At 44.3% G+C, this 14799-nt stretch overlaps 1 protein-coding gene across 3 annotated transcripts in view; it reads right to left on the reverse strand.

The window, feature by feature from the left end:
- The window catches only part of LOC119209409 (low-density lipoprotein receptor-related protein 8-like), a 49047-nt gene that overhangs the window by 10427 nt on the left and 23821 nt on the right, over positions 1 to 14799 (reverse strand). For all 3 annotated transcript variants that reach the window (XM_037458742.2, XM_037458741.2, XM_037458740.2), the window contains 7 exons: positions 13526 to 13654; positions 8793 to 9182; positions 6959 to 7081; positions 6193 to 6315; positions 3159 to 3278; positions 2570 to 2695; positions 214 to 385 (listed from right to left, as the gene is read on the reverse strand). In XM_037458742.2, the coding sequence (XP_037314639.2) occupies positions 214 to 385; positions 2570 to 2695; positions 3159 to 3278; positions 6193 to 6315; positions 6959 to 7081; positions 8793 to 9182; positions 13526 to 13654 (1183 nt within the window). The remainder of the gene's footprint in view (positions 1 to 213; positions 386 to 2569; positions 2696 to 3158; positions 3279 to 6192; positions 6316 to 6958; positions 7082 to 8792; positions 9183 to 13525; positions 13655 to 14799) is intronic.

Genomic DNA, 14799 nt, shown 5'->3' on the forward strand with positions numbered 1-14799 from the left:
GATTACAAGTGGATGCTCAGTAGATCAAACACAGCCAAGTCAAATAACAGCAGGGTGCAACATTAAATGGTTCGGCATGTAAGGCCAAATGTTGGAAAGGTCACGTTTATTAAATTGGAGGTTGGAAATGTCAGAGAGTTTCTGCTCTATGACAATGTTTCTGAAAATCATTTTTGTTTAAATTCCAATTCAAGTTTCTCTTTCAAAGTTTACCTGTAGATTTTCCGGTGAAAGCGATCGCACCAGAAGACGCGGTTGTTGGCCACATCCAGGTCCAGAGCTACAGCGTTCTTCTGGGTGGACACCACCTGGCTGTAGTCCCTCTTTACCAGGTCGATGCGGCGGATCTCGTGCCGGTTGGTGAATAGCAGGTAAGGGCTCTTTCCTGCACAAAAAGTTCAACAATATGCAAGTTGAAAGCCTTTTATCCAGCTAAACAAAGATATCAAGTGTGAAGCTGATTACATGCAGGTTGAACACATCGTTAAGAAGAATAGATTATTGGTGGGTGGATTTGGGATGTAGTTCAGTAATGCATTAATTCTCTATCCACAGCACCAAATTATCCAAATTTAGGACGCAAGTAAAGTGAAACAAACATGGTCTTGATTTAGAATCGATTAGACAGGATAAAAAAATGGCTGTAGCTGCATGATTGTCGAGAACAAAACCCAAAGCATCCAACATCATACTGCTGCAAAGGCAGAACAAACAGGGAGAAGATGGCGATAAGCCTGAGAGATTGTTTTCCTTTTTTTCAAACCCTCGTGTTGTGGATAAGATGGTTGAACACGATGCCGCGTGACGTGTTTTGATGTAGCTACTGCGCCGCTTTAATAACAGAGAAATCTCCACAGTGTCAAAACGAATTGCAGCTTAATGTGACGCTGCATATTTGCAGCACACAAGTCGATACTCCGAATGTCACCTTTTATCAAAGAAAATTTGCTCAGCAAAGCTTCTGTGTTAGAGCTCAATGTCCTCTTACAAGAGCAATAACCCTTCGTTAAAAACTGCTCTATCGTTTCAGTATTGATCATTGTGTCTGAATACATCATTAAGTTGTGGCCTCCTATTACCTTCTCCTCGCAAAAATGGATTAGCAGCACGGTAGCACGCGACAGTCAAAGCCCACTTAACTAAGCGTTTAGCATCTACATCTCAGCGTGTCCTTGTTTCATTTTGGGTGCACTCACACCTATATTTAGAGCTGTCTGCTTGTGATAAGGTCACCCAGGATGCATATTAATTAGCCCCAACTGTGAACAGGGGCCTTAAAAGGCATTTATATTATCACGCCACCTTTAGGATTATCACTCAGAATTCTGGGATGAAAAAGCCAAGTGGGTGATGGATGCCACAGGGAAGGTTTTATGACTTTTGGCTGGAAACTCTAGCCCACCTTTGTCTTGTGACATCTATGTGGAGCCTCTTTCTTCCGGACAGTTATCTCCAGAGGCAGATATAACATTCTCCCACTAATAGCTCGCTGACAATCTGTGTCGCAACCTCGTTGTATTATCGCACTCCTACACGCTTCCCTCTCTCTTCGCTCTCCTCACTCTCTCACCTCAAAGTCGGGACGGCGGCGGTGCTCGTCAGGGCTAAGTGTTCCCAAAATCGGGCTTTTACAATGACAACAATTCCAACCCCTCCGAAAGGGGGAAATATGGCAGCACGTCACAGCAGTGGAACGGCTGCTTTTAGCTGCCAGACACAGAGTTCTCTCCGGTTCCACGATGAACTGATAGCAAACACATTGGGCCGTCAACACACACGGGCAGACAGGGAAGGGGGGGGGGGGCAGATACAGCCCAAACACATATACAGTGTGTACTAATGCGGGCACAGACTTGTGAGTGCTTAGCTTTGATGTTCAGCTCAGCCTAATCGAGGGAAATTAAATCACAGCATTTGAGAGCCACGGGGACCAAATCACCACATTTCAATGTTTCCTGCCAATTAAATGATTAACATTTTTAGGGGCAAGTGTTTGCAAACATATCAACTGGGCTCTCTCTCTCTGTAAGCCTCATGCTATTAGCTTCTGGCCGTGGTTGGATGAATTGGCCTCTAAGTAGTTCACTTTGTATTCCACTAGTCCGACAACTGATGTCAACACGTCTAACGGGACTCATTTTGATTTAATTAGCTTCCAGTGTGACTCGACCAGGTACCCTGAAGAGTTGATTTACTTAATTATAAGAGTTCAGCATGGTTGAACACATCACTTTGTCACTCTGTGAAACTGTCTAATCTGACAGGACACTCGAGGACAGATTTGGCCTTGGAGATGCCAAGTGGTCGCCTTGGTGATGCCTCCCTTCTCCATGATTAAGCAATTATGTCACCAGGACAAGCAAGTGCAGAGCGATAAAAATAACTTTACAGCAGAAAGAAGTTTGTGATTGTGAGATGAGGAGGATTTTGACAGCGTGAGCGTAAAGTGTGAAGCGCTAATGAGGCAGCACAACATTTGAAAGAACTTGTTATCAACAGTACAACACAGATTTTTGTTCTTTCAGAACTTTAAGAACGGCTTAACTGAGAACTGAGCTTTTCTACTCACCTTCTGCCTTGCAGGTCTTAGTAGCAGGGTCGATCTCATATCCTTCATGGCATTCACATTTAAAATCGCCCTTGTAGTTGATGCAGATCTGGCTGCAAGCATCTGGGTTCTCACACTCATCGATGTCTGCAGGCGGGAAGAGATGCCAACAGTTGACTGAGAGAAGGACCCAGACTGAGTTACTAATGTCCCATCGCTAGCTGCATTAAACTAGAGCCGAAAACTAAATTCCCTAAATGTAAATGTAGCGATGAATTTCAAACACAAACGGCTATAACAGAGTAAATATGCAAATGAATAACTGCAAGTGGTTGAGAAACACACAGACATGTTGTCATTAAGTTAATGGGAAGAAAACACAGAGACAGTGAGACAGGGCGGGTCCATGTCCACTTCTCCTCTCTACGACCTTCAAGGAGGTGTCAGGCTTTTTCATTGGGTGATATGGGAAACCTCTTGAGGTAGAAGTGTGAAGGACAGAGTGTATATTTATATAAATAAATAACGCACACCCACACAGGAGGTAGGTCAGCAGCTAACTTGACTTTGTTATTCCGTATGCCCATATGTCAAAAGCGTCTTTATTTACCCCCACAAGTCTTTTTGTCCAGTAGCTGGTAGCCAGTGGGGCACTGGCACTCGAAGCCAATGGGTCGGTCCATGCAGACATGGGAGCAGCCCCCGTTGTTGATCATGCACTCATTCAGCCCTGGGGGGACACAGAATACAAGCCAGTGGTCATGTGCAGCAGGTCGTAGACGAGGTAGATACATTAGGCCATTTAAAAGGTCAAAATCCAACAAGAAAAGGCGCCTGGCTCGTTTACTGTCAACTTTTCTTTTTAAAAGGGTAACTGCAGTGGCTTGGGAAATTTCCAAGGTGTGTGTTGCCTAGCAGGCATTAAAACTGGCTATCATCTTAAATATCTTCATTTTATCTCCGCTCTCAAGCTCAGCTCGTTTCCATCCTTTTTGAGCCCTTATTTCAGATGTTATCAAAAAGGAGAAAAAAGGAATCAAAGGGACGAGACATCGCACACGCTGAGCTCTTAAAACTGAGAATCAGGTCCATCTGCAGGGATATGAAATATGCATGCAGAGGGGATTAATGCTGTGAACTGGGATTCTAAGATGCCCCATAAGGCCCTATCACAGGAGACGGGGGGACAGAGAGAGAGAGAGAGAGAGAGAGAGAGAAAGGAGGAGGGAGCTCAGAAGACGTCTAAATTAAACAAGGCTGCTGCTTAAATTGAGGTATAGTGATGTAAAAGCATCTGGAGAATGAAAGAAACAAGTTGAAATACACAACCACTCTCATTTGGATCTAGGTCATAGACGCCGGCACATTGTTGGCACACAATAAAGATGGCGAAGGCAGTTCAGATTGTATTAGGCTGAACACAACGGCTTTATGAATAACTTGGTCGCAAGTAGGATGTGAATGCAATTTGAAGCTGGATTTTTTCATCTCCTCCGCAAGTTAGTTCAGTATGCGTACTCAAGCTGTTACATATTGGAGTCATTTACTGACATTTCACTGTGGAAATTAGTTTAATTCATTTTTCAGCTCACTTTCCTGTCCATGTTTGGTTTTAAAATGAGCTTTTAATGATCTTAAGTAAGTTAACTGAGCTGATAACACCAAGAAAGCAGCATACGGGCTTTACTTTAATACACAAACAATTAAGTACGACTGAACAATAAACGCCTATAAAAGGGCTATGAATAGAACAGGGATTCAACTACAAGAACAAACTTGAATTCTAAATAAATAAAAAATGAACCATTACATATGAAATCACATGTATCTATGGTTCTTTGGACACCCAGCAAGGAAACAAAGTATAGTGCCCCTCGTAGCATTTGCAAAGTTAATTTGTTTTTACATTTTGGGGCTAAAGATCTACTGATTTGAATGCACATATTTCAGAGTCAAAATGATAAATTGTCAAGTCAATCTGTGTTGTTTATGTTGTTAATCTCTTTTTAGGCACAAAGAGAATTAATCAAGGACATTCTGAATGCTTTTCTTTTCTGCAATCACAGGTAAGTTATGCAGAAGCCATTTCTAGTGCAATGCAATATAATGCTGAAGGTCGGTCCTGATAAATGAAGTTCTCATTAATTAAAAAATGACAAGAATTAGACCCAACGTCAGCTCTACACTGACCACCGAGATCCAAGATGACAGGTTCAGCTCATCCGTGGAGTTTTGAGCAAAGTTCTTTCCTTCCCCAGCTAGACCGCATTATTCTTTATTCATTGTAACAAGAATAAAGAAAGATAAAGTTCACTCTCCAAAGATTGACTGAGGGTTGCTTTAGTGGGAACATTCTCCTCTTTGCTTTGTGCGGGTGCAAGCAGACTTTGAGTGCTGCAACCGCCGGCTTTAAATCCCCATCACTAATTCAGCTGGATGGGTGACCTGCCACTCAATGTAGCTCCTGTTAGGTCCCTTCCCGTCAGTAATGTAATCTGCATACAGAAGAAAGACTAAATTGTGTCTGTTTTTGAGGACTCCCTCTTTCTTGCTTCTTTGAGAGGGGCTGTGTGGCAAACAGAAACGCCCCCAGGGGAGACCCTACGACAACATTAACAGCTTCCTCAAGACCACCTCCAAGGACAGCCATGATTTAGAGGTCACTTTCCCCATGGGCGAACAAACACGCGGTCTCTCCTTCTCTGCCGCACCTCCGCCTCTCTCCCTCTCTCACCATGGTAACCCATTACATACTAGCTATTTTCAGGCACGCCTCTCGGTGAGAGCTGGGATGGGATGGTGCGGCGTTAGGAAATGAGTAGTGCTCCCACTAAAGAGTCTGTACTGTGGTCGTATGCCATTATTTCTAATGAGGGGGGGAATCCAAGAAAAACAATTACTTCCAAATGCGTCGTCTTCATTTCACCGAAATGTAAGGCAGATGCGGCAAATGCAATCTCACTGAACAATTACGTCTGGATGTGTTGTAGTAGTAGCGGCTCTCTGTGTCCGGGTGTGTGCGCTGTGGTTTGGCGAACATCTTGTGAGCGAATGGTTGAGTGAGCGCAGCGACGGGCTCGCTGTGTGGACGCGCTTTTAATGAGCTGAGGACAAGCCCAGAGTCGAAGCAGAGAGGGAGGAAACTACGAGGGGGAGAGGAGGGCGACAAAGGGAAGGGAATTACGCCACCGAATACCTTTCTGAGGCTTGTAATTTCCATCCCTGGCGAAGGTCACTCTATTCTGCCATCCGTCACTTTGTGTCTTTCTGCTTCTTACTTTCTAACACGAATAACTTTTTTTTTTGAACTAAAAAAGGTTTAAGAAGGTGTATGGAGACGGGAAGAGATATGGAGAGTTGAGACACACCGAGCAGAAGAATCCTCTTTCTATTGTTTGATGGTAATTAGTACACGCAGGCTGCCTCTGCTGATGTGAGAGCGGCTGTGAAGCCTTTGAAATGCTAGTTAATGGGAGGAAGGTAGATGCCGTTTTGTGATGGTAAACCACTTACACCGCTACATCAATTGAACAAATCAATTTACGTAGTGTTATTCAATGTGCTCGTTGCGCTGGGCACACACAATATACTTTAATACCACAGCAGTGAGTGTAAAAGTGTGTGTCCAGAGAAGGTCCTCTTACCGCACTCCTTCTTGGGCTCATCTGACCGGTCCTTGCAGTCCTTGACGGAGTCACACACCTTGGAGCTGTCAATGCACTCTCCGTTTTTACACAGAAACTTCAGGGGTCCTTCGCATTTTGTGGCTACAGATAAAAAGCAGAAGCTAGATCAGCATCTACACTTTACACCTGACTGACATTTATTTGTATAAGCTTTTGCAAAGTGATTGAGAAAGCCATGCAGACGTGGGTTGTGTCGTATTGAATGTGTAAAGTGGTTCACCAAATTACTGAAGGCTCACATCAACCAAGTGTGTGATAAAAGCTGAACTGTAATTTGTTCCAGGTTCTGGGGCAACATTTACTTTTTACTAATTAAGTCTGGGTTGGATTCTGCAATTAATTTCACAGTCACCAAAACAAGAAAATCCCACATAAGTATATTTTGACACTCTTCCTGCAACCAAGAGAGCTTCAAATATTGAGGGGAGTAATTAAATGAGAGAGTACAGCCACAACAGGCTGTTGGATAAAAGGCTGCAGACTATTTAAACAACTCTTTAGCAAGTTAGTGCACATCTGTGCTGTGTGCAGTATGAAATAACATCATTGTACATTTCTATTCTTACCTGAGTAGGTATGTTTTTTGCTTTTAATTTCCTCAACTTCTGCATCAAATGAAGCTGCTCAGTCATTCACAACAGACCATAGACCATAAACAGAAGAAGACCGGCGAAGCGGCTCAGAGCAGGACACCTTCTGGCAGTCTGGACGGCAGGTTACCCACCGTTGACGCAGCCTGATTCGTCGCTGTGATCAGGACAGTCATGGACCTTGTTACACTGCTTGGTGCCGTGGATGCAGGAGCCATCACCGCACTGGAACTCATCGGGACGACACGTGAGCAGAGCTGTAGGACGGACACAAGGACGCGCTTAAAACGGGTGCAGGAGGAAATTGTATATCTTTAAATTGTATTCATTTTTTCCTTTATAGTGCCTCTTTATTGCTGCTAGTTCTGTCTAACACATCTGACTTAACTGTGGTATCCTGTAACCCTGTAATTAATCATGGCCAGAACTCACTCTGGTCAGAGAGAACTTTACAGCTTTGTAGTGAATTTGGGTCTCCACCGCGCGGGGAATAAAACTCATCTGAACCAGGAACAGAAACAGACTTGAAAGGAACTTTTTTTTTCTTCATCTCTGCACTTGTAAATCCACTGTAATCCCTTCAAGAGGATCACAACATCCTGTTGCCAAAAGCCCAAGACCTGTTTTTTTTTCTCTTCGCTCTTTTAACGAGTCTTGTTTGCCCCTCTAAGATGGGCAAGACATCCCGGATAACACATCTCTAAAGGATCCTTTGTGGAAGCACGCATGAAATCAAAAAGCTCGAGCAATAAGATGCAGCGCTGTGCTTCCACCCAACGACAGCCTGCGTCATGTCAAACTGAGTGCCGCTGATGAATGATTTTCAATATAGTAACGGAAAGATGGAGGCTGCACGAAGCCGCACCACATTTCATTAACACCCCAAACACGGACACGCGCTTTTCATCAACTGGGCCCAGCGTGCTCATATAGCTCCTTTCTAAATCACACTAAAAAGCAATATATATGGCAGAGGGAGATATGATTTAGTGTGTTATCACAAGACGTGCAGAGCGGAGGGAACGTGAGCCTGGACACACACACACACACACGCGTGTATGCACATAGAAACGCGTGACACTAATAGCGTACTCTTCATACAGTGTTTCTCTACGTCTGGCAGATGAGCCCGTGACCAATGAACGTATACGGACACGTTCACAGATTGTATATTACATTTCATGAATGTGTAGATTAATCAGAGCAGCGATACATTTAATGGCAAAGCAATCCTCACCTAGACATTAGAGCATGTGATTATAGCAAAAGTAGTGGAGGTAAATGGTCTCCTCAGGACTAAGTTAAGCCTCCATCCAGTCGGCTAACTAAACATCCATCTCCTGTAAGTGTCTCTTATATGACACCTCGGAGAGTGAGAGGTGGGTGTGATGTGTGCATCGCACATCTAGATAATGAATAGTGGGACTATCGGGGCTTCACACTCTGGCTTAGTGAGACAGGGGCTCCAGGGCTCCCCCGTCCACGACCAGTTAATAAGAAAACCTGTTTTATCACAAGGCCCCACCCTCACACTGGATTTATCAACAGAAACACATTCTTTACCAGACACATTTTTGAAAAAGAGCCCAACTACAACCACAGAGGGAATGTGCTAAATGCCAAAGCAACACCTCGGATAAGGAAGGAAATATTGTTTGTTGACATTCTGTCCAGTTGTCTTTTGTCTCAACGCATACGTTTATCTAAACAAACGATGACAGTGTACTATGTGCACAAACACAATGTAAAATAACCCCAGCAAAAACACCCAATAAATAATAAGGCCGGAAGAAAACCCGCACTAATAACTGCAGACGGTTGTGTACGTGTTTCCTCACAAACAACAATGTTAGGATGAGTATTAAAACATGAAATAAGGATATCAGTCCTTTGATAAAACAAAAAAAAAAGAAACAGGAAAGAACCTTCTAGTTCTCTATTAGAGAAGAGACAGAAAGGGTAACTCACGGCATTCGGACTCGTCAGACTTGTCTTTGCAGTCTGCGTCTCCGTCACACTTCCAGCTCAGCCTCACGCACTCTCCGTTGGCGCAGCGGAACTCCTCGGCGGTGCAGTTGGTGCGGCGGGTCAGCAGGTAGGGCGCGCCGTCGCCGCCGCAGCGCTCCGGCCCCTCGTCGGAGCTGTCGGCGCAGTCGGGGTCTCCGTCGCAGCTCCACATGAGCGGCACGCACTCCGAGGTGTTACAGCGGAGGTGGTTGGGCCCGCAGGTCAGGGGGGACGCGCACTTGAGCTCGTCGCTGCCGTCTCCGCAGTCGTCGTCGCCGTCGCACACGTAGACGGCGGCCAGGCACTTGCGGTTGGCGCACGGGAACTCCCCGCTGGTGCAGGCTTTGGCATCTGGGAGGATGGGCGGAGAGTCACAGGCCTCAGGGAGCTTCACTTTAACTTTTGTGATTAAAAGGCCCGTGCGTTAAAAATGAACCGAGACGAAACCGGCACCAGTGCTTCTGCTGATGTCCCAGTATATGAAATACAGGCTGAAGCTTCGACAGTGTCTGTACGCAGATGAGAGTCAAATTAACGTAAGGGCCACAGTGACAGTAATAAGAGCCATCAGAAAGTCATCAGAACTGAGCAGGAGACAGAAAGAGTGGCGCGTGGAGGGAGAAGCGATAATGGAGAGAAAATTCCTCTCCTGTGGGGCAAATGATAATAGATAAAGCTCTTCTCCTCCGTCTGCGCTTCCACTCTTTCTAAAGTGTTTATTGTTATCTTAGTTCATCTTTCTCCTGTCTAAAACCAACAAAGAGACGCGGCTTATCCTCAAAGCCAACCTCGTGGTTTCTGGAATGTATTTTCTCCTTCTCACTTCCAGCCTTCTACAGTTTTATTTTGTTACAAACCCAATCCTGTCCAAAAGTGACTGTGAAGAGAGTTCAGGTTTACACTCTGAACCCACAGCAGCACACGGAGAAGCAGAATTTGATATTTATAAAAAAATACACACTGCCTTTTAAAACACTTTATCAGCCCATTGCAAGAGCATATTGAAAGTCAAGTTTTTACGTGCATGAGATATTATTTTTCCACTGGGGCACTGATATTTTGATTAAAACTGACAGTTAAAAGCTAAAACCCTAAAAGCAAGCTGACTCAAAACAGCCTCATATAATAATAAATTGATCATCTCAGGAGAGTGTAAAAAGAGGAGAATTGGGGGGGGAGTACTCTCCTAATTGCCATTCTATGAAGTTATACCATATGTTAAATTCCCTATCTATTTGCTCAGTGTTTAAATATCTCAGTGGTACCGGGGGAAAGCAGCTGATACAAAAACAAGTGTCGAGATTCAGTGGACTTTGTTTTCCAGTGGTGAAGAAGCGCTGAGCAAATTCATCTGAGAGCCCACAGACTTCCTTCCTCTAAAGTCTAACAGGTCGGCGGCTTTTAAATAACATTTATTTTGGGGGGGGGGGGGGGGGGGTTCAATCACTAAAGAGCCAAATGTTTCACTCATTGGGTTGGTAGATATTGTCAGATCTAGATACATAATTTGGTATTGTTGCTAGAATAAAAACAGGAAAATACAATACGTACTGAACCTGTGTGTGTGAGTGCATGTAGGAATGGAGAGGACAGACAGGAAGGTAAATATATTTTAAAAGAAATGTATAGGAGGAGGGACAGAGGGAGATGTGAGATGAAAAGAAAGATACCTGTGTAGTGGGCAAGCATGTAAAAACCAAATCTGCACACACTTAACACCGCTGAGCTTAACGGTATAAAGTTCTCACATAGAAACCACAGATTTAAACTGAAGGGACGTTTCAGGGCTGAGGTCCACAGGCCAAAGCCTCGGCTGCAAGGTCACAGCGCTTTGCCAAACATTGCTGGAATACAGAAGAGGCAACTCCCTCATTTACAGTAAGGACCGAGAGGAGATAATGGACGACGAGGCGGCAGTGTTTTAGCCTCCTCTTTGATACCCCAAATGACTTAGAAGGTCAGTTATGTCAGGGCCAAAACACCTATCTGTCTAGATTGCAATTAGCTGAATGATTAAATGATGTTTAGTCGCAGGAGCAGATATAACTGTCATGTGCGAGAGCTTCATCGAGGGTGGGGGGGGGGGGGGGGGGGTATGAACAGTATATTTGCCAGAGACAGCTGTGAGCAGAGCAAGAAGTAATGCTTTTCCTCGTACTATCCAAGCAGCATTAAATATGAATCAGGAAACATGTGAAAAAAGACAACTTCACAGAACTATTACATGCGCGGGGGCCAGGCAGGCCGCTCGACCTGACACGCTAACGCACATGAAAACATACAAATTCAGACCGGCGCCTGTGCTTTGCAGGAGATCCCAGCAGACAGGCGGGCTCAAGGGAGAAGCCCGGAGAATAAGTGCACATTAATCTCCACATCATTGAGGGTTGAGGACAGTTCAACTTTCTCGCGGAGCCTCTCTAGAAGTACTGCTTAATGTAATGTTGATCAAAGAAAGCTTCCTCTGGTGGGGGCTAGATTCTACTTAATACATAATTCAACATGTGGATGAATCCATTAGGATGCCGACATTTATTTTTGTGAATCTGCGCTGGGCTGTTCACTCTGTAAATTTATACTAATAGCAGAGCGCTCTGGGGCTGGGAACTGGGTACGAGAAGAATGTGGAGTCAAGGGTACAGATGCGTCAATATTGTAAATCAACTGCATCCAAATGACGATTTGTTACCTCTAATGAAGCCTTACTCTCTGAGATTTGCAGCTGAGCCTTTGGCCAAAAGGTGCTAAATTTGATACGTACCCTGTTCATAAAATTGCTATTTACTGATTGTAAAACTGCTTCTGAGACATTTGACACATATTGAATTACTGTCTCCCTCTGACCCCAAACATACGGCTTAGTTTACATTGAAGGGAAGGGTCTCGCTGACCGCGTGCCAACGGCCGGCCTTCAACACAAACTGCAACACAGTCAAAACAATTGGTGCTTTCAACATTTTTCTTTCACCCAAATTCATGACTGTAGATGTAAAATATCTAAATACTTCTGCCCACAGTAGCTAAGCAGCAATGCGAGTGTTAAATGGTTTACGCCAAAGGTTCACTGTGAATGGTTTTCTATTGTGTATTCATACAGAAGCTACGCAATGCAGTTTAGGTCTGTCTAGTTTCAGGCCTCCATCACTATAATGAGGGAAACTCCTTCTAAGTATTAAGGTTGAGACCTACATATAGTTATATGAACATCAGACCTACATGTCATACATCAGCATTGCCATAGAGGACACAAATGTAATGTGAAGATTATTGCTTAAGTAACTGGTCTGGACAACAGACATAACACTGAGGAATCAATGCTTCGTACCTTCAGATTGAATTAAAAGATTCTTCTTAACGTCGCAGAGGCCAAAATGTGACAGGTAACATCACCGAGTAGGCTTATTAAGTGATGCTCGGTCCAGTTTATCCCAAGACTGATTAATCCCAATGATGTTGAAATTAGGCTTCTCACAAGTGACATGAGGGTGGGCCGCCCTCGTGTCACTTGTGAGAAGCTTAAGGCCGCTGCATCAATACAGACATTAGAATGAAAGAAAGGATTAGCACTGGCTAGACTGGGTCTCAATGGACAAGGGCGTGAAAAGCCATCCAAGCTAAGAAGGCATTAGGTCTTAAGTCACTGGAATCACTGCCACTTGGCTTAAGACTGTGAGGAGGGGATCTCTGACGGGCCACTTGTAGGCTAATCCGGCAACAAGTATCATTTACAAATGACAAATTAAAAAACATTCGTATTGAGCATCACGCAGAGAGATAATCTCTGATTTGTGTTCCACGGCTTTAATGTAAATAATTTTGCTTCCTCTGTACTGTAAATGAATACTAAAATGAGAGTATGCTTAAAAAAAAAAAACTAAAATGAATTGCTAAAAACGCCAGAGAGGCATATTCGCAACACATAAACAACGGGAACAAATGCCTGAAAAGAAGAGCGTTGTCACTTATATAGGATAATAAGGAGATCTTTTTTTTTTTCCTACTGCTACATGCTCTTCAGCTTCAAACACTCCACAGCTGTGTTGCCTCCATCACATTTCTTATGCGTGGAAGCAAAGAGAGAAAATAAGACGCCGATTCTTCACGGCGCCTCAGAAGTAGGGCAAGGATTGTCCCTGCGGGGGGGGGTGGTGGGGGGGTGGGGGAGGTTGGGGAAGTGCATGCGGTTGAGTTGCCTGATTGGCTGTGTAGGAGGTGATGGCACTTTTCATGGTTATAAGGCCCCCCCCCCCCGTAGTGAAAAGTGCAAAGACACAAGGTTCAAGTTGTGGCTATCAACAGAAAGCTGTACACGTGTGATCCTTCACACCAAGAGTCATTCTACATCACAGATGGCTTTGTTGTTAAGTGCAGTGGGCTTAAAACTCAAACCTCACTTCAAATCCATCTAATTATATGAAGCTTTATCTACTGAGCTTTCATGTCTAAAGCCTCTGGAAGATAAGTGAGATCAGAAAGGATGAAACCCTGCAAAATACGAGAAAGAAGGAATCCGAATTCTCCTCACTCTACCGACCGCGTGGCTCGTTGAAGTCCGTCACTTCTGCATATTTCTCATTGCCGCGTTTTGAATTAATTCCTCCCTTGAACTGCCAGCGGCAGGTTTAAGCAAAAACCAGCAGTGACAATAATTTCCATTACAGTGTGAAACTAACTGCAGACTTCATCAAACTCACCGGACGCGCAGTCCTCCTCGTCGGCCCCGTTCTCGCAATCCTTCTCCCCATCGCATCTCCATGACAACGAGACACACTTGTTGGTGGATCCGCCACAGTCAAATTTCTCTGGAGGGCATGTCTGTTTGCCTGTGGGAGGAAACGAAAGGAGATTCCCGCAGTGAGTTTACGATCCCATAAAAGAAGAGACAGGCAGCGCTGGACTCGATTTCTGTCACCACCACAAAGCGGATCATCAAGCTCATCCCGAACTCCACCACACCGGCCAATTCATTTTACTGTACAGTTGGCTGTGAAGCAACCCCCCCTCCCCCTCCTCCTCATTTTCCTACCAATCTGCTCTAGTTGGCACAGGGTTGGTTTGATCCATAATACGATTAGAGAATGTTGTTAATTAGGCATCTTTGCTTACAGTGCAGTGTTAAGCCTCCCAATAAGCAATTAAGTGGGGTCAAGCTCTGTACCAAATCTTTTTCTCTTTCATATATGTACATTTAACAATAAGTCAGAAAAAACTTTTTATTATTACATGCTGGCCCGACAGCCTTGTCAGCTGAACTGAAGCATTCCTTCATTATATTCTCAAAATGTATTCATTTGAGTTTGACATGGTAGATGCTATTTAATGTTAATTCATCCAAAAGTGTATATTAATTATTTATTCTTCTAAAAAATATCTTCATCCATGTAATGTTTTAATGATGAAAAAAAAGTAATATTCTTCAACACAAATCCGAAAACCCTTTTAAAAGTTCAATGACTTCCAATTCGTCCTCTTTGGTGGCAGAAAGCGTTATTTGCAGGTTTTTCTCACCCAGAGATTCAAACAGCGTCGCCTCCCATGAGTCGATGGGCCGTAGCATTTAATCAGTTCTGTAGCTTTGTCAGGCGATGGACCGCAGTTTGACATTTATTTAAATGATCGATGTGAGAGAGGTGCGTACGGTATGGTTTTTAGTATTTTTGGCCAGTTTGCCTTGATCAGATTTGCAGGATTAGAGCTGCAGAAAGAACAATGCAAAAGAAAAAGGCTCACCCCACAAGGTGAGCTAACAAGGCTACCGATCCTATCCTCTAGGCCTCAAGGATGCACTACATCACGTGACGTGATGTCCATTCGACGGACGCGTCGTTCCAAAGTGAATTAATTAGTTCCACCACTGTGGTCCTGGGAATAGAAGAGGGACCTGACAGAGACGGGCGTCCACAGGGTCCTCAGAGTGACAAGGAGGCCCGTCCTCCAGAAGCAGAGGGGGGTTTCACTGCAGCGTCAC

Source organism: Pungitius pungitius, chromosome 15 (genome assembly GCF_949316345.1).
Source record: "Pungitius pungitius chromosome 15, fPunPun2.1, whole genome shotgun sequence".
In the NCBI taxonomy this organism is placed as follows: Eukaryota; Metazoa; Chordata; class Actinopteri; order Perciformes; family Gasterosteidae; genus Pungitius; species Pungitius pungitius.